This window comes from Malus sylvestris, chromosome 11 (assembly GCF_916048215.2).
Source record: "Malus sylvestris chromosome 11, drMalSylv7.2, whole genome shotgun sequence".
Classification (NCBI taxonomy): domain Eukaryota; kingdom Viridiplantae; phylum Streptophyta; class Magnoliopsida; order Rosales; family Rosaceae; genus Malus; species Malus sylvestris.
Window position 1 is genome coordinate 17,857,037 of NC_062270.1, and position 18,953 is coordinate 17,875,989.

Consider the following 18,953-nt stretch of genomic DNA (forward strand, 5'->3'; position numbering starts at 1 on the left):
GTATTCTTGGGTTGGTGGTAATTAAGAGAAGAGCGTATTAATAGGAGGATGCGGCACAAATAAAAGAGGAGGGGTGGAGACCTAAAAAGAACATAACACAGACACATACATAAGCTGAGAGAAATAAGAAGCAATTGGAGAATTCTAGCTTTGCTGTGGAATGGAGAATGGAATTTCAATTGTTTCCTTCTTTGTTTTTGAATTCTAGCGTGGTGTATTTTAATTCGATCATGAACTGTCTTTTTGCTAGGACTAGGATGTACTCTTATCATGAACATTTAATTTTCATTATTTTATATTAATCTCAGTTATTTTCCATGTTGAGTAATTGTTATTGTGCTTTGTGGTTATCAAATAACTGGCCATTATTTGTGTGAAGAACTAAATTGTGACTGTTGGTTGGGTTTAGTAGATTGCTTCTAATAACAATTACCATGAGTTACATAATTGAGTAGACATACTAGTTATAATTTGTGTAGGATCGTGTAATTATCCATTTAGTTTAAAGGGTTTCAATTATCTATATTTGTGGCTAGACATAGCATGGGTAGATAGTTAGAAACATGGTTAGTATATTATGACAGGAAGTATTGACGAATCAAGGGATAATTGCTAGCAACATGGGAATAATTTGATGTTAATATGAATAACGGTTTTAGATGGGATTGAGAATGAGGAACTTGATGTCCTAGTGCTTCCATATATTAATCTTTTATAATTCATTCACTTTTAGTACATGTTCGATCAATTGTTATTTTTACTTTCGTTTCGTTTCTTTGCATATTTGAATTTGTCAACATAATCCTTCTTTTATTAAGTTTAGTTTGAAGTCAATCTCAATAGTAAGTTTAGGTTAATCCGATGCTTGTTTGAACAACACTCCACTTATCACTATATTACTTGGACGATATTGTACACTTGCAATTATCAACAACATAATATATTCCAATGCTTCGTCAGGAAATGGAGGACGCTTATTGTGGCGAGCCTTGATTAATGGTTCATGTGGTGGGAGTGGAGGAAGAGTACGTTCGGCCTCTTTAGTGAAGTTCTTCATTCGGGCCTTCATCTCTCTAGGCAGAAGCAACAGTTTTATCCTCTTTACAAACTCTTCAAGTTCGATTTCAATCCCTATACTTCCAACTTTTTCCCTTTAGCTATTTCAATAAGACTCGAAGGGACTTGTTCCTCAAAATCCTCTTGCATTTTCTCTCTGGGATGCTAAGTTGGAACTGTGCTTTGAGCTTTAACAGCCTTCATGAGGAGTCGAGCGTCGCATCCATTCCACTGTCGTCTGCGCTTTTGAGGCTTAGATTCTATGGTGTATACACTGGTAGAGGTATATCTTGAGTTAGGCCAATCTGAACCCACCCATGTCCAACTCAACTTTAAACCCAAATGAGTGGGTTTTTTTTTGTTGTAACCCACCCGAATCCAACCCAATTTCAACCCATTCATTGACTAGGTTGAGTTGGGTTGATCATTTGCCCATCCATCCCCAACCTAACCTAACTCGACTAACCAAACTCAATCTAACCAGATTGTAACCCATATCAATTAATGCTCATACTACACCCAAGTGAGCTAAGTCCAAAAATCAACGTGCTTTCTAATATTTTTTAATAAATTACCCTTTATAATTACTTAAGCTTTTAGGGAATAAGAGGCTTTGATTAGTCAGCCCATATTTGTAGTCTCTAAATCTTAAAGCTTTATAGTAGATGGATTTATGAAACTAAAGTTAGCTAGCTTTGATACTACTTGGCATAATTTTTTTAGGAATTCTTGGAAACTAAGTTGTTACAAGATTAAACTTGAAAACGTTAGGCAACCCAAATCCAACCCAAAGGATGAACTTTCCCTTCTAATTTCTTCTGAGGATTCTAAAGGCTTCATTTTCTCAGTCGAATGATTCAATCTTGAACCAATAATGGTGACTTCAGATCTGCACTGACTGCACTGTAAAATTGGTTCTTTAGAATCACTTGAACTTGACTTTTGTTTGTGAGTGACGAGGTGTGCAGAAGCTAGATGATGCGCCGACAAGTTATTATATGATAGGTCAATCTTCAACTTTAGCCAAGGGCTTTGTTTAGGTACAAAAGACACTGCTAAATACAGGTCGCTCAACCTCTACTAACCATTCTTCCTTGGGAAATGAGCATCGACCATATTCATCGTTGCCATTGAAAAATGGATCGGTATCGGCTAGCATATGAGTTTTCTCTAGAAATTTGAGCTTGCCATTATAGATCCAACACTGGATAGTGTCTCGGAATACCACACAATTACTGGTGACATGTTTGTTCGAGTCGTCGTATTTGCAATATACCTTCCCTTTTGGATCTTCGGTCTTATATATTTTACGACTAGGCCAAAGCTTGATTATCTTTTCTGAAAGGAGCTGGTCAAAGATCGCATCAGCCTTGGTAATGTCAAAGGTTAAACCTTTGATGTCTTGATTGCAACCTCGCCCAAAGCTGGTCAGGTCTTGGTATCTTTTGTGTTAACGTGAGTTAATTGCAAATGAAGGGTTTATCAATTACAATTCCAGTTGCATCAACATTGACATATTGCAATTCTATTTCTTTGATTGAAGCGTAGCTCACACTTGGAATCTTGTACAAGGTCTTTTATGACACATCTTTATGGCGATCTCATCCCTGAGCAATGAGTCATACTGCTCTACTTGTTCAGCCAACTCATACATGTCATAGAAATTCATGTCAAGAAACCTCTTTTGAAACTCCATATTGAGACCGTTTTGAGCTATCCGAACATGCTCTGCCTTAGAAAAGGGAACTCGACAATAGTTTTTGGCTACCTTGAATCTGTAAAAGTATTAAGCAAGAGATTAATCAAGTGCCTAAGCCATTCTAGCTAATGAAGAGACTAAGATTTCCATTCCGGCCAAATGAAACTGCTCCTAAAACTTCCTAACCAAGTCATCCCAAGTTTGTGTCGAGTTTGAAGATAGGTTTATATACCACAAGAATGCGACGAAGTCAAGAAAAAGTTGAACAATCATAACTCATGGTAATCATGGTTGGCATCTCCACACTAAGCAGTGAACCAGTGATGTGTTCCAACGAGGAAAGACTTGATTCACCATTAAAAAGGCTAAAGTCAAGAATCTTAAACCCTCGAGAATATTCATTATTTTTTACCTTGGGAGGATAAGGATGAATAAACTGAGGGACCATCATCCTTTTCTTTATGGTCGAATCGACATGTATTAGATTTCATCAATATCCATTTCCACTTAATCACCCATTTCGTCTATTCTGGCCATACAGCCCCAACAATGGTGGCCTATATAATGACTCTGAATCAACTATGTGGCTGCTTGAGCCTACCTCGAACTGTGGTGGCAACGACCTATCCCCACAGAGAATCAACTTCTTTTTAGACAGCGTTAAACTTAGGGTTGTTTCTCGGCACTAGAATTCATCTCTTCATGCCTTTGTTGTAGACCTCGTGGTATTGATTTGACGTGTCTTACTTAAGACTCAACCGTTCGGTCTCTCGTTCGAGGGTATACTCGAGATGTCTACTGTGCTTTTCAAGCTTGCGCTGAATGAATGTCTTAAAACGTACATCTAAGGCGTCATCATCCTCCTCGTCATATTCCTTAACCGCCCCCTTCAGAGGACCAAAGTCAGCGAGTTTGGTTGTCTTTGCAATTGCCATTACAGTGTGCTTCTAGCCCTTGAGGTTGATTTATACCTCTTGGTGTGCTACAAGTTCTAGTGTGATGGCAGCAGGAAGATCATGTGCGAGTTCTCCACCAGAAGGCGTAACTGCTTGATTTGAAAATGTCTGATTTCCTTTCCATCGACGTTTTCTTTTTTACAGAGTGGGTCTCGATGGTCATGGAATTCGTAATTTTTTAGCACATGGTCCCACTGGCGGGCCAAAATGTTGACCTTAAAAACTGCCAAGCCTACATGGCGTGCAGGTCAAGTAATCAATAAGCTAACTATGTCTTTCTGGTGAATGCAGGTGTGCCAACTCGCCACCAAATTCGACCGACGAGTAGGATTAATGTGGTAGTGGTGTCAAACACGCTTTTGAATTCTGTATTTGAGTGATCACAACTGAGGAAAGAACATGTCTTGACCTTTGGGTTCTAGAGCCTGAAGACAAGGCTGCTAGTCACTGTGAAGTTCAAATAAGGTTCAACTTTCATTGTGTCAAACACTAAGTAATTTGGTAACGCCTCACTTTGATGAGAATGCTAATGAGATGACCTATTTCAATAAGAAGGTCGAAGACTCCATACTGCAGAGACTTTGATAGATAATCAGCCAAACCCAAAGTAGTGATGTCACTTCAAACTGAAGATGCTCCTCAGTTGCATGATTCTATGACTCCAATACTATTAATCCAAACTGAAGATGTCACCGGCTATCAATACAATGTTGTTAACCAAACTGGAGGTATGTGGACGAAGTTAGGGAAGTTAGTATTTTCTCAAAGGTTTGAGAGGGTTTTGGGTAAAGTGAGAATTTGCCCGGGCCGTTTATGTGTGGAGTTGAAAGTCCTTTGAATGTTGCAGAACCACTTCTATTTATACGGGTGAATTTTGTGCTGATCACTCACACCGAAGTAGAGTCCCATTTGTGCTAATCCATGTCAACCCATTTAACACGTCTTTGTTTTTTTGAATCTTGCCACCTAATAGTATCACCAAAGGAGGTCCAAACCTAAATGGAATGGCATGTAATATAATTTGAAGGTAGATAGATGCTCCATTGATATTTCAATCTTATGTGGATTGGCAAAGAGCATCCAATTTTGATACATGAGAAAATCTAATGTCAAATTACTTTTTAATATTTTGTTATGTGGATCCTAGTAATGCACTAATCATAAAACCATTAAAACTAGTTTTGATTTATTTATTTTGAAGAATGGGTCCTACAAATATTAATTGAATAAAAAAAACATGTGTTGGAGCAAAAGAAAATTTCACATTGCCACATTAGCCTTTACATTTAAATTTGATTTTTTTTCTTTTTACATCTCTATTGTAGATGCCCTAGGCCTCTAACCCCAAATTATCTGCTTTAATATGTCTTCCTAATTGTGTAACCTAAAGGCTATAACAGGTATACAACCCATAAAACCCGTATAGCATAAGACAATCTATTTAAATAGAAAGTTGAAGCGACAAATGTACCCATTAAGTATAAGCGTTGGGGGTGTAACATTAATAAATAGATCTGCGTGCTATAACCGAGTAATGGATGAAAAGGTATCAAATGTGACTATTACATTGAAAATCTATGACGGGAGAGAGAAAGCAAAACAAATTAATTGATGTTCTAACCACAAACAAAAATGGCATTTACTTTCTTTTCTTATTCATTAACAAAGCAGGAAGACCAACTAATTTTGTTTGAAAGCATATGAGGAAAAAAAAAAAAAAAAAAAAAAAAGAGGAAAACGTGGAGAGAAATGAAAGAAACTAGTGAGAATCACAGTTAAAATATGACGAGAAGATTATTCGAGATATGAACTTTAAATTTGAATTACTTCTGAAACCTGGTAAAAAATTTGAGGGCTTTTACAGGTCAAACATATTACAAGTACCCATATACTTCCATGGGCTCAGCCTAGTCATTGAATATCTGATGTCGTTCAAGTTCCGTTCCATGTTCCGTTACGAAGCTTACAGTTTGATTTTTTGTCACATTCTTGCTCCTACACTGTACCAACTGTTCCCGAAGACTACGAACAAGCTCATTAAGTCTCTGAATGTTCTTTTCTTGCAATAATATGATCTACAACAAGCAAACATGTAAAATTAGGAGACTTGAAAAACCTTCGATTCCACAGGATAACTTGGATCAATAATGGAGATTCAATTGAAAGACAGATTAGAAACAGATCGTTAGAGCACATTAACATGTCATTTTAAACCAATGGGAACTTCAGATAAACATATTTCATTAGGGTAACACCGCGATAGTACCAGTTTGCCCATAATACACTACATGGATCCAACTAATGTCCATTCATGTCATTAGATTCATGGGGAGTCACGCTGCATCTACAAAACCAATAGGCCAAACGAATCATAACATAATTACAAAACCACTCGATCCCGAAACTTAAGAGTTTGTGTCTGGTTCCTTGATGCATTATCCCTGCCACTACATATGCATGATAAGTGGATAACAGATCTATGAGGACCTATATATACATTATTCCACGGATTCTCCTTGTAATAAATAGAAAAAGTTGATAGAAATTAACCACCGTACGGAAAACAGATATATCAATAAATTGCCTACAAAGTGCTGTCTTTTATGTCAGAATCAAAACATGTGCTCATTCTAGGCGTAAGGGTTAAATTTTATCCATGAGTTCAAGAACTAATTGTGGGAATTGTTCTTAGCACTAAAAAGAAAAAGTCCTCCTGCACTTTTCCTCCCTCATTTATTTCACCTAGGGAGGAGCACACGATGAATTTTTTGGAGTACCAATAGCACCGCCCTTAATTAAGTTGGGACCGACTGTAAACATATATCACACCTCTAATCAGTTGTTTTAGCTTACTCTAATTTTTATCGTAAAAGAGTTCAGCCTAATTCCTCTCTCTCATCATATTCTACTTCTCGTTCTAAGTAAGCGTCTATATTCTATCTGCCTCTGTTTTTTGTCCCTTTTCTAGATATCAGTACCAAATTGCTCATAAGGTAGAGAACAAGAGATACATACATAAGACTCAAGCCAGCACTCAATAGTCAAGGAAACACTAGTTTCAGTTCCAAGGGGAGGAATCAAAGGACCTGATCATACAGATGAAGAACAACATCCATGGTTAATTACAAAGGATAGTAACAAGAAAGCTTAACGAGAGCAAATGAGTGTGATATTGGAGTTCAGAAGTGGAAGAAAGCACTCACTATCGGATATTTGAATTTACATACTTAATAACCACTCCGTTTATGGTTGCTTATCGGTTTAATTGTGTAATTGTGTGGCTGAAAAGAAAAATACCATGACTCTTTCTTAATGATTTTACTGCTTCCATGATTACAAGTGATGTTGATTTGCATTCCAAATTACAAGAGTTCCTAAACTTCAGATTACAAAACTTGAGGTCAAGTTTGGGTACAACAACAACAACAACAACAAAGCCTTTTCCCACTACGTGGGTCGGCTATATGAATCCTAGAACGCCATTGCGCGCGGTTTTGTGTCATATCCTCCGTTAGATCCAAGTACTCTAAGTCTTTTCTTAGGGTCTCTTCCAAAGTTTTCCTAGGTCTACCTCTACCCCTTCGGCCTTGAACCTCTATCCCGTAGTCCCATCTTCAAACCGGAGCGTCAGTAGGCCTTCTTTGTACATGTCCAAACCCATTTTGTGTACGTGTTGATGCTTCACCGCCTAACATTCTGTGCCATACAACATCGCCGGCCTTATTGTCGTCCTATAAAATTTTCCCTTGAGCTTTAGTGGCCTACGACGGTTACACAACACGCCGGAAGCACTCTTCCACTTCATCCATCCAGCTTGTATTCTATGGTTGAGATCTCCATCTAATTCTCCGTTCTTTTGCAAGATAGATCCTAGGTAGCGAAAACGGTCGCTCTTTGGTATTTCCTGATCTCCGATCCTCACCCCTAACTCATTTTGGCCTCCATTTGCAATGAACTTGCACTCCATATATTTTGTCTTTGATCGGCTTAGGCGAAGACCTTTAGATTCCAACACTTCTCTCCAAAAGTTAAGCTTCGCATTTACTCCTCCTGAGTTTCATCTATCAACACTATATCGTCTGCGAAAAGCATACACCAAGGAATATCATCTTGAATATGTCCTGTTAACTAATCCATTACCAACACAAAAAGGTAAGGACTTAAGGATTGTTGATGCACAAAATCAGTGAGGACTTTGGTACAACAGAGAGTATTAAGTTTGTGATCTTCGCTAGATTGCTCTGGTCATTAGTGTGGATAAGTATGTAAATGGATAGAGACAGGAAAGCAAACACGAGATGTACGTGGTTCACCAGATTGGCTACGTCCACGAAGTAGAGGAGTTCTCATTAATTATGAAGGGTTTACGCAAGTACATAGGTTCAAACTCTCCTTTAGTGAGTACAAGTGAATGATTTAGTACAAATGACATAGGTGCAGGCTCTCGTCTTCACTTGCCTTAACTATCTCATAGGTAGATGTGGCATCTTCTCTGGAAGTACGCTTCCTCCATCCAGGGGTGGTATCTTTAACTAGTGGAGATGCACAAGGTAATGTATCAATTTCACTTGAAGCTTACTTGTAGTTTCAGGCTTGGTTAAGCGCGATACAAACCATGTAGTAGGAGTTCCCCAAGTCGCCGAGCTAAGGGATCTGCTGAAAGAGGTGACAGACAAGGTAAGCAATCAGAGCTCCAAGCAATCAGTCCCAGATCAGAAGTTTGATTTCGAGTTCCGGCTGATTGTTCTCATTCTCCCTATCTTGCAGGCAACATGAAGGATAAAGAGAAGAAAAGGAGAATAGATGATATGAGATACTTTTGCTTTTGAAGAAGTAACTTTCCACAGGCTTATTCTTGAACTGGGCTGGAGGATTTTCTGGTTTCCTCCAGAGTATAAGGCCAACTGAAGAATTTGAGGGTCAAAACACGTCCATCAAATCTAGAGTACGTTCGACCCTGCTGATATGGGATACTTTTGCTGTTGACAAAGTAGTGGATGTATCGACACGTGTTCTGTTACGCTTGTCTCCACATGCTTCCTTGTATCCTTCTCACTTTCCCTATCTGTTCCTCAGGCAGATGTGGTATCTTCTCTAGAAGCAAAAGATGTTGAAAATGGGTACTCGAGAGCAATGCCAGGTAAGTAATCAGGTAAGGGGTTCCAGGCCGTCAGTTCCTGACTGGAAGCTTGATTCCAAGTGCTGACTGATTGCTCTCTTTCTCCTTGTCTTGAAGGTAAGAACAAGGCCAAAGGAAAAGACAGGGAAAAAGCATGATATGGGATACTCTTGCTTTTAACCCTGATGATATGAGATATTCTTGCTCTGGTGTAGCTTGTTTGCAGAGGTATTATCGGGGGGAAATGAAGCTAAGTATTTCGAAAGGCTTCGTTGGGAGTGCCCTCTCAGATATGAGGAAGGGTTGAGTATTTTTGCAGGTCTGCCTGTCCGTTGAGGATGGAGGTCGACATATATAGGAGTTTCCCTAACAACAAGTAGTAATGCTATTCCTTTACCCTGCTTGGTCATAGCACAGTAGTGGGAGCTGCCAGCTTCACGTGTGTCAGAGCACTTTGAAAAAGTGGTCTGTGGTATCTGGAAAGCTGATGTTGCATGTGAAGATTACATACAAGCTTTATCCAAGGAGATCTGGCTCTCGAAGTTGAGAAAGCGGTGCCTCTTCGGTTTTCGTACAAGCAATCCTGTCAGAGATCTGGCTCTCGAGATTCGGAAAACGGTGCCTTTTCGATTTTTGAGAGAGCAATCCTGCTGGGAGTCTGGCTCTCGAGATTCGGAGAACGGTGCCTCTTCGATTTTGGAGCAAGCAATCTTGTTGGGAGTGTTTTCTCGAATGTAAGTAAAGGTTGGGCATGTTTGCTAGTCTACCTTGCCACAGAGCACAGAGGTTGACACAAGGACTTTCCAATTATCCAGCAGCGATGCTGTTCCTTTACCCTTGTAGGTAATAATATGGTAGCTAGACCTTCAAAATTTATGTATCTAAACTTTGTTAGTGCTGTTTCTTTGCTATTCTTTTACCCTTCTTGGTCATAGCGATGTAGTGGGAGCTGCAAGCTTCACGTGTCTAAACTTTGTCAGAGATCTTTGGCAAAGTTATCTATGGTACCCATGAGCTGATGGTGCGTGTGGAAAGTGGATGATTGAACAGTAAGATTCACGTGCTTTCTACTTCACCAGAAATCTTCAACAGAATGCCCGTAATTTCAATAAAGCTGAGTGTGCATGTGAAAGGTGCTGACAAGGCTGAAAAAAAGCAGGTGCCTCTTCGATTTCTAAGATCGGCCCTCGTGGTCTCTGAGCAGCCCAGCTTTTGAGAAAGCAAGCGCCTCTTCGATTTCTGAGATCGACCTTCGTGGTCTTTGAGCAACCCAGCTTTTGAGAAAGCAAACGCCTCTTCGATTTCTGAGATCGACCTTCGTGGTCTCTGAGCAGCCCAGCTTTTGAGAAAGCAAACGCCTCTTCGATTTCTAGGCAGGCGCCTCTTCGATTTCTGAAACTCCGTCGAGTGCAAATTTTTATAGAGGCTGGCATTAAGTTCCAAAGCACACTTGAATCTTCACCAGTAGAAGCTCCCTTCTTACACTTCTAAGATCTTGATTTGTCCGACCTCTTCTCTCTTCAACACCTTTGAAAATGTATGACCCCTCCGACCGTCGTTTTGACTTAAACCTCGTTGAAGAGGCAGCCACGCCTTCTCCAGACAACATATGGCGCCCATCCTTCTTATCCCCTACTGGTCCGCTTACCGTTGGGGATTCCGTGATGAAGAATGATATGACTGCTGCGGTGGTGGCCAGGAACCTTCTCACTCCCAAAGATAACATACTACTTTCCAAACGGTCTGATGAGTTGGCTGTTAAGGATTCTCTGGCTCTAAGTGTTCAGTGTGCAGGTTCTGTGTCTAATATGGCCCAGCGCCTATTTGCTCGAACCCGCCAAGTTGAATCATTGGCGGCTGAAGTGATGAGTCTCAAACAAGAGATTAGAGGGCTCAAGTATGAGAATAAACAATTGCACCGGCTCGCACATGACTATGCTACAAACATGAAGAGGAAGTTTGACCAGATGAAGGAATCTGATGGTCAGGTTTTATTTGATCATCAGCGGTTTGTGGGTTTGTTCCAAAGGCATTTATTGCCTTCGTCTTCTGGGGCTGTACCGCGTACTGAAGCTCCAAATGATCAACCTTCGATGCCTCCTCCTTCTAGGGTTCTGTCCAGTACTGAGGCTCCGAATGATCCCCCTCCGGTGCCTTCTCTTTCTGGGGCTCTACCGACTGCTGAGACTTCTCCTAAGCAACCTTTGTGAAGGCTCCCTCTTGTTTGTTTATTTTAACTCATGTATATGTACATATTTGTAACTTATCGGAGATATCAATAAATAAGTTTTGCTTCATTTCAACGTATTGTGTTAAATACACCAAAGCCTTCTTCACTGAGTGGGGTCGGTTATATGAATCTTAGAACGCCATTGTGCTCGGTCCTGTGTCATGTCCTCCGTTAGATCCAAATACTCTAAGTCTTTTCTTAGAGTCTCTTCCAAAGTTTTCCTAGGTCTTCCTCTACCCCTCCGGCCCTGAACCTCTGCCCCGTGATCGCATCTTCTAACCGGAGCGTCAGTAGGCCTTCTTTGCATATGTCCAAACCACCGTAACCGATTTTCTCTCAATTTTCCTACAATTTCGGCTACTCCTACTTTACCTCGGATATCCTCATTCCTAATCTTATCCTTTCTCGTGTGCCCACACATCCAACGAAGCATTCTCATCTCCGCTACACCCATTTTGTGTACGTGTTGATGCTTCACCGCCCAACATTCTATGCCATACAGCATCGCCAGCCTTATTGTAAACATTCTGTCCTATAAAATTTTCCCTTGAGCTTCAGTGACATACGGCGGTCACACAACACGCCGGATGCACTCTTCCACTTCATCCATCCAGCTTGTATTCTATGGTTGAGATCTCCATCTAATTCTCCGTTCTTTTGCAAGATAGATCCTAAGTAGCGAAAACGATCGCTCTTTGGTATTTCCTGATCTCCGATCCTCACCCCTAACTCATTTTGGCCTCCATTTGCACTGAACTTGCACTCCATATATTCTGTCTTTGATCGGCTTAGGCGAAGACCTTTAGATTCCAACACTTCTCTCCAAAGGTTAAGCTTCGCATTTACCCCTTCCTGAGTTTCATCTATCAACACTATATCGTCTGCGAAAAGCATTATGGATGACAAAAGAAATTCTACATTTATTAAAATATAGGTCAAAGGTAAAAACAATTTTAGGAATTAATAACTAGGGTATATGATAAGTCGAATTATTTTAAATGTTTAGCGTTTGACATTCCTGTGCAATAGGGTATATGATAAGTCAGAATTTCCTGTGCAATCAGCCTCAGCGTTTGACAATATTGACGTGAAATAATAATCTACGAACATTACATCACATAGAATCAGCTTGGTTACATGAAGCGTGCAACTTAGTAAACATAAGTCTAGGTTTAGAATTCGAAAGCGCAAACTGGTGATGCTTCAATCCCTTTAACCTCTCTCATACCAACAGTACATACCCAATGTAAAAAGTATAAACAGCTTATAATTATTGCTTATGCTCAGAAGAGTTGAATGCTTCTTGATTGATACAAGCCTATCGGATTATCTTTTATTCAAGCTATATACGGTCAAAATACGCCTGCATAGATTGTGTGCCTCCAAAGAGAAGAGACTTGCTTGTTTCAAAGTAATACTAGAGGAAACAGAAACACACAGGACTGAGGTGACAGCAAAGATCAAGTATGTGATCTCGCATTGGGGTGAGGCTGAATCAGTTAGGAAATTCGTTATGGCTGCGACTTCCGTATGTGCATTAAACATCGTCAAATGGAATAGGATAAAAAATAAAAACAAAGAAACAAATTCAGATGTTTGTAGTCACTAGTTCCTTAAGAACGACTGAGAAAAGATATGATTGTGTTTTCAACTAATATTAGCCAGCATCCGAGCTACTGAAAAATAATGACGAACCTGCACATTTATATGTCTACAATACGCAGCTCATCTCAGTTCAAGAAATATTTTGTGACAATCAATATCTCCATTTCAGCATCAAAGAATAAGGGAAGTTCAAAGTGAAGAAAACATACTGAAATATGGACTTACCAAAAACAAATACAAAGAATTACATGAATCAGGAAGAAGCTTATTACCTTCTCTTTTACAACTTCTTCCCTATTCGAGTTTTGATTCTGCTTTTCGGAAATGCTTGGAGTTGTGTCAAGATCAGGAACAAGTTGTTGCTTCCATTCAAACTGAGAAGTGATTATGAGAATAAGAAGCAGAAAAACAAGCAGCACTGGTCTTGACATCGTTCGCATTTCTTTTAGACCTGTTCAATAGTCAAACCAAGCAAAATACGAATTACAAAACCAGACTAGGCAGTCAGCAACTACAAGTTATATTCTACTACTTCTATTTTACAATTTGGGTTCCAAGTATTGGAAAAGAGTTTGACAAAGAAATAGCACTTGCACTCCATCTTCCTATACGTAACATAGAAGTTTACGGAAAAATTTCTAGTGAATTCCCTTTGACACTACGATGCATGGACACGGACACGGACATGGACGCAGACGCGGGGATACGTCAAATTAACAAGAAGAATCGTTGTATGACCACAAGGGAATACGACACAACACGAGGATACGAGGGGATACCACTGTGTCGAAGCATCGTAGATTTGACATAATAACTGATTTTTGTTAGCTAAAGGAAAATTCTGTCTAAGCAATGTTTTCTTGACTAAATAGCAGGTGACGACTGGCGATGATTTTAGTACCAAAGGTCCTAATCCGTGCCTGGATTCAACAAATTCCGAGAACTTACAGACTCAATGAGACAAAATCATTAACCGGAAACTACTATTGCTTCAAGTCAAGTGATTCAAAGTCTATAAAATGAAAATTTTCTGACCATTTTCATGTCCCCGAAATTCCCAGCAACCAAACAAACACAACATCCATTGAAGCCTTACAAGTGAAGAAACCATGTCGGAGCAAAGCATTAAACAATAGACATCATAGGAAACAAACAAACAAAAAACATCACAAGTAATTAGATAATATTGTAGAAATCAAATCCAAATACGCAACTCAGGTGCAACTAATTCCAAAGCAGTTCAATTGGGCTCTGTCTCTCAACCAATCCAAACCAAATACGAACAAATTTGTATGATTGAAAATTTGAATGCTATACGATTTCCCGTCCTAGAATTTACTTTTCCCGGGAAACAAACAGAGCCCAGAAAAGGAAAGTCAACCAACAATAGAAAATCAGCAGACGCAAATTGAAACGGAAAGGGAGACTTACAGATCGGCAGCAGGGGCTATGGAACCCTAACTTCATGATCGGTGGCTCGAAAATGTTATAGGCTAATGGAATTGAGAAAAGCGATCCGCTTTGAATAATTAATTGGGAATGAATAGGATGCTTGCGGTAGCTTTTAATTTTGATGAAAAGTAATCACTTTTTCCGGCTGATATTAGAAAATGGACTTGAAAGTTGGCTTCGGCCCTTGCTATAATATTTTCAATTTCCCAAAAAACGAAAATCATAAGAGCAACTCCATCGTGGAAACTAGGGGTGGGCGTAATGTGGTTCGGTACGATTTCGAGTGAAATCACAACCAAAATTGAAACATTTTGCGGTGTGGTGCGGTGCGGTTTTAAAGCCAAAACCGAAATGAAACCTATTTGGTTCGATTCGGTTCGGTGCGGTTTCAAACGGTTTCGGTTTGATTTTTGAGAAAAAAATGTACAATTTAAAATATACACGTATTTATACATTAGACGGCCTTATTTTTCTCATATATTAATTAATGAATATGTAGCAAAACCGCAGCAAAAACAGCAACAACAATGCAGCAAAAAACACTGGCAAAACTGCAAAAAAAATGCAGCAAAACAACAGAAAAACAGCACCAAAATTGCAACAAAAAACGTAGCAAAGCTGCATCAAATCTGCAGCAAAACTGCAGAAAATCTGCACCAAATCTACAACAAAAAATTGCAACAAAACTACACCAAAGATGAGTTTTAAGAAGATGAGTTAAGGAGATGAAGATGTGTTTCAACCTTCAGGAGTCGCAAAACTAGATGATAATGATAGTCTAGTAACCTAGTTGAACTAATTAAAGATTAAAAATATAACATTTATTTATTAATTTTATTATATGGTGCGGTTTCAGTTTCGGTGTGGTTTCGAAAATCCAAAACCGAAACCAAACCATTTTCTTTGCCGCGGTTCGGTTTCGAAACCGAAACCGTTTCAAAACCACAAAACCAAACCGTTCGGTGCGGTTTGATTTGATTCGTGTTTCGGTTTTGGTTTCGATTCCAAGTGCCCACCCCTAGTGGACACCCCCAGACTATTCAGTATTTAATCCACTCAGTGAATAGTAACTACCCTTAATGAACAATAACTATCTTTTGCATCTCCATCGTCACTTGAATAGCCCTGGCAATAGACAATAAAATATTAGTTTTTTATTTATTTTAAATAATACAAAATAATTTTATTTGTAATTTCGGATAAGATTTTTAATCGTTTTCGTTGCGTCACGTGTCATTATCCGAAAAGACAATTATTGGTGATAATTTCAATAAGATTTTTATCCAATGTCGTCATGCCACTTGTTGTTACCTTTTCAGAATTTTTGAGGATAGATTTCTATCTGATTTTAAATCATTCACGTTGCGCCACGTGTCATTATCTGAAAAGATAATTATTGGTGATGGATTTCGATAAGATTTTTATCCAATGTCATCGTGCCACGTGTCGTTACCTTTTCAGAATCTTTGAGGATAGATTTCGATCAGATTTTTAACGAATGACGGCATGCCACGTAGCACTATCTACAACCTAATCCTTTATGAACCCTCCATATAATCCATCATCCATCCTCTGAAATCTCACACCAATTTTCTCAAGATCTTTATCATTATTCATAGTTTCTGCTTCCTTTTTCACCAAAATCAAAATCTGTATCATTATTCATAGTTTCTGCTTCCTTCTTACAATGTCTTCTTCTTCAAGGATGATGTGGGAAATTGATCAACAAGAGGAAGAATTGTTTAACCAATCAGAAGGAATGTTCAATCTCCAGGTGACCTAAAATGAGATGGAAGATGATGAAGAACGTAGAAGGAAAGATGACGAAGCAAGAATGGCTAGAGCCTCACATTCCCGTTGAGTCATCCAAGTTGTGGCTCATATCTCCAAGCCCAGCCGTTTCGGAAACCTTGATAGAAACAAGCAACGATGAGGTGCGGACCTTTTGGACGATTATTTTGTTCGTAACAGTGCATTCCTTGATACGTACTTCAGACGTCGTTTTAGAATGGAACGACATTTGTTCAACAAAATCATGATTGTTGTTTACAACCATGATTCTTACTTTGTGCAAAAGAATGATGCTTTTGGTGATATGGGTCTCATTCTTGAGCAAAAAATTACTACTGCGATGCGGATGCTTATGTATGGAGCATCTGCAGACCAAGTGGATAAGATAGCGAGGATGGGGAAATCAACAATTCTTGAGTCCCTGATGAGGTTTTACGGAGCAATTAAATCTATCTACACTGTAGAGTACCTCTAGAAACCTACTAACATGGACTTGCAAAGGCTTCTGAAGAAGGCCGAGATGCGAGGTTTTCCTGGGATGATTGGAAGCATCAATTATATGTACTGGACGTGGAAAAACTGTCCAAGTGCATGGCAAGCGCTTATAGGGACAAAAAAGGGAGCAAAAAGTATCATTTTGGACGTGGTGGCATCTTTTGATACATGGATTTGGCACGCCTTTTCCGGGGTTCTGGGAGCTCAAAATGACCTAAACGTCATTGCTCAATCCCCAGTGTTCAACGATGTCTTGCAAAGAAAGGCACCAAAAGTCACGTACTGCATCAACGGACATATGTACAACTGGCCATACTACCTAGCAGACGACATTCACCTAAGGTGATCATCATTTGTCAAAACAATGCCACGTCCGCGAAGTGAAAAGAAAAAATACTTTGCAAGCTGTCAAGAGGGGTGTAGGAAGGATGTGGAGCGTTGTTTTGGTATCGTCCAAGCTCACTGGGCGATTGTCAGGGTTGCTACAAGAATATTTGATGTACGGTCGCTGATGCGAAAATTAACTTAACACACAAATTTAACCCTCTTTTGACAATTGTAGTATAAGTATAAGTAGGGATCGTTCTGGATCAGGGATTAGGAGGGCTTGTTAATAACCTCTAAACTGACTCAAAAACATAAAACTAAACTTAAAAACACTTAACAAGATTCAAAAGACTCAAAGCAAACTTCAAATACTTAAAACAACCAAATAAACTTAAACTAGACACTAGGAATGACTTTGGACGAAAATTGACTTTTACTTGAATCAAAACACTTAAAAAAAATAACTAAAACAGATTTGAAACACTTTGAAACAAGAAACTAAAAAGGGGGTTTTGATTTGGATGAAGTTGTAACAAACAAACAAGTATGAAAAACTAGACAGATTGTAAAACGAATGTGAGAAATAAGATGATGGATGAGATAGCTAGAGGCTTTTTGTCCACACATGACATGTATGCAAATAGTTCGATATCCAGTTACTACTTCATTGAATTATGAACGACAATGCTCTAAATTAACCATGACATCACTAGTTAACTCTCAGATTTTCCTTGTTTTATTGGATTGGATGACATCATTCGACAACCCAAAACATTCTTCAAAAGTTCCCTACATGACATCATAATAGAGATACAATCAAAGATCATTACGTTTAATGAAAATCATAAGCATTGACAAAACACTTGCAACTATGACATCATGTCACTCATGCTAGGAATTGAACTTAACACGATTGTTTATAAGCGACCTTCACTACATGTGAATATAAGTTTGTAACGATTATGTGAAACTTCTTTATACTCTAGCAACGGATTTATGTATGCCAATTAAGTGTTGACCCTTAATTAACAAATACAAATAAGTTTTCAATCAAATAGTTAAGCCAATTGCATTCACGATTCAAGAGTTCATAACTGGAATTTATCAAATCATATTACACACATAATCATGGCTTTGAAATCACCCCTAGCTAAGAGGGGTTTAGCCACTCATATTCACAACAAAACGAAAGAAAATGAATTTAAACATTGGAAACAAAAGAAAGAAAACACATAAACGCTCCAACGATCCAAGTTGGACAGCAAGCATGTCCAAGCACTTTCCTTCCCTTCCTTTACTACGGCACAAGGTGTTGGTGAGTGTTTGAAGGTTTGTTTGTATGGAGGAATGGATGTAAAGATGAATTGATGTGTTTGGATGAAGGTTGTATTGAAATGGGGATGAATGATCAAGCAAAAACTAAACTATGTGGCTGCCACACACACTTCCTTTTATAGAGGAAGTGCACGGCAATGGAGGGAAATTGGTGGTGTGTGCAATGATTCAAGGGTGAAAATGAAGTAATGATGCAAAGCATCGGGGGTAAAATGGAGTGGTGTTTGAGCAATGAGTGCATTGAGTGGTGTTTAAAATGATTCAAAGGTGAAAGTGAACTGATGATGCAAAGCATGGGGGGTAAAATGGAGTGGTGTTGCAACTAGGGAACATGAATGATTATGCACATGGTAGAGAAAGGAAAGGGAGGTGGAATGGTGCAGAAATGAGTCAAAGGTGGAGCAAGACTCATGATGCACGGCATGGGATTCCAAATGTGGTGGACGGTGCATCAATGAGTGCATGTAGTTGAGGTAAAAGTTGTATGAAATCTGATGGGTGAAGGGGACAAGAAATGTGCAGCAATTGAGTGCCATTCAATGTTTTGATGCATGAAATCAGAAATAATGAAAGAGACAAGGGTGGTGCACGGCATGGGTGGATAATGAGTGTAATGGTGCATGAAATGAGTGTAAGAAATCTGGTGCATGAAGGGGACAAGGGTGATTATGCATGGCATGGGTAGAAAGGTGAGTAAGTGGTGAATCAATGAGTGCAAGGAGGTGAAAGGATATTGTGCACATGGTAGACAAAGGAAAGGAAGTGGAATGGTGCAGCAAATGAGTGCAAGGAGGGAACATGGATGAATGTGCACGGCATGGAGCGATTTATGGTAGAAAATAGGAAAGGAATGGCAACCTTGCACGGTAAGGAAGAGAAATGGTGAAG

General features: G+C 39.2%; 1 protein-coding gene across 2 annotated transcripts; it reads right to left on the minus strand.

Annotated features, from left to right (window-relative positions):
* Nucleotides 1-5,505: 5,505 nt before the first annotated feature.
* Nucleotides 5,506-14,264, minus strand: LOC126591495 (uncharacterized). Of its 2 annotated transcripts, none has more exons than XM_050257192.1 (3): nucleotides 14,097-14,264; nucleotides 12,938-13,116; nucleotides 5,506-5,786 (listed from the first exon to the last, which is right to left on the minus strand). In XM_050257192.1, the coding sequence occupies exons 2-3, from the start codon at nucleotides 13,103-13,105 to the stop codon at nucleotides 5,619-5,621; spliced, it is 336 nt and encodes a 111-aa protein (XP_050113149.1). In that variant the 5' UTR covers nucleotides 13,106-13,116; nucleotides 14,097-14,264; the 3' UTR covers nucleotides 5,506-5,618. The 2 variants fall into 2 exon arrangements, with proteins under 2 accessions (XP_050113149.1, XP_050113148.1); XM_050257191.1 differs by lacking the exon at nucleotides 14,097-14,264 and adding an exon at nucleotides 13,701-13,798.
* Between the last annotated feature and the right edge of the window lie 4,689 nt (nucleotides 14,265-18,953).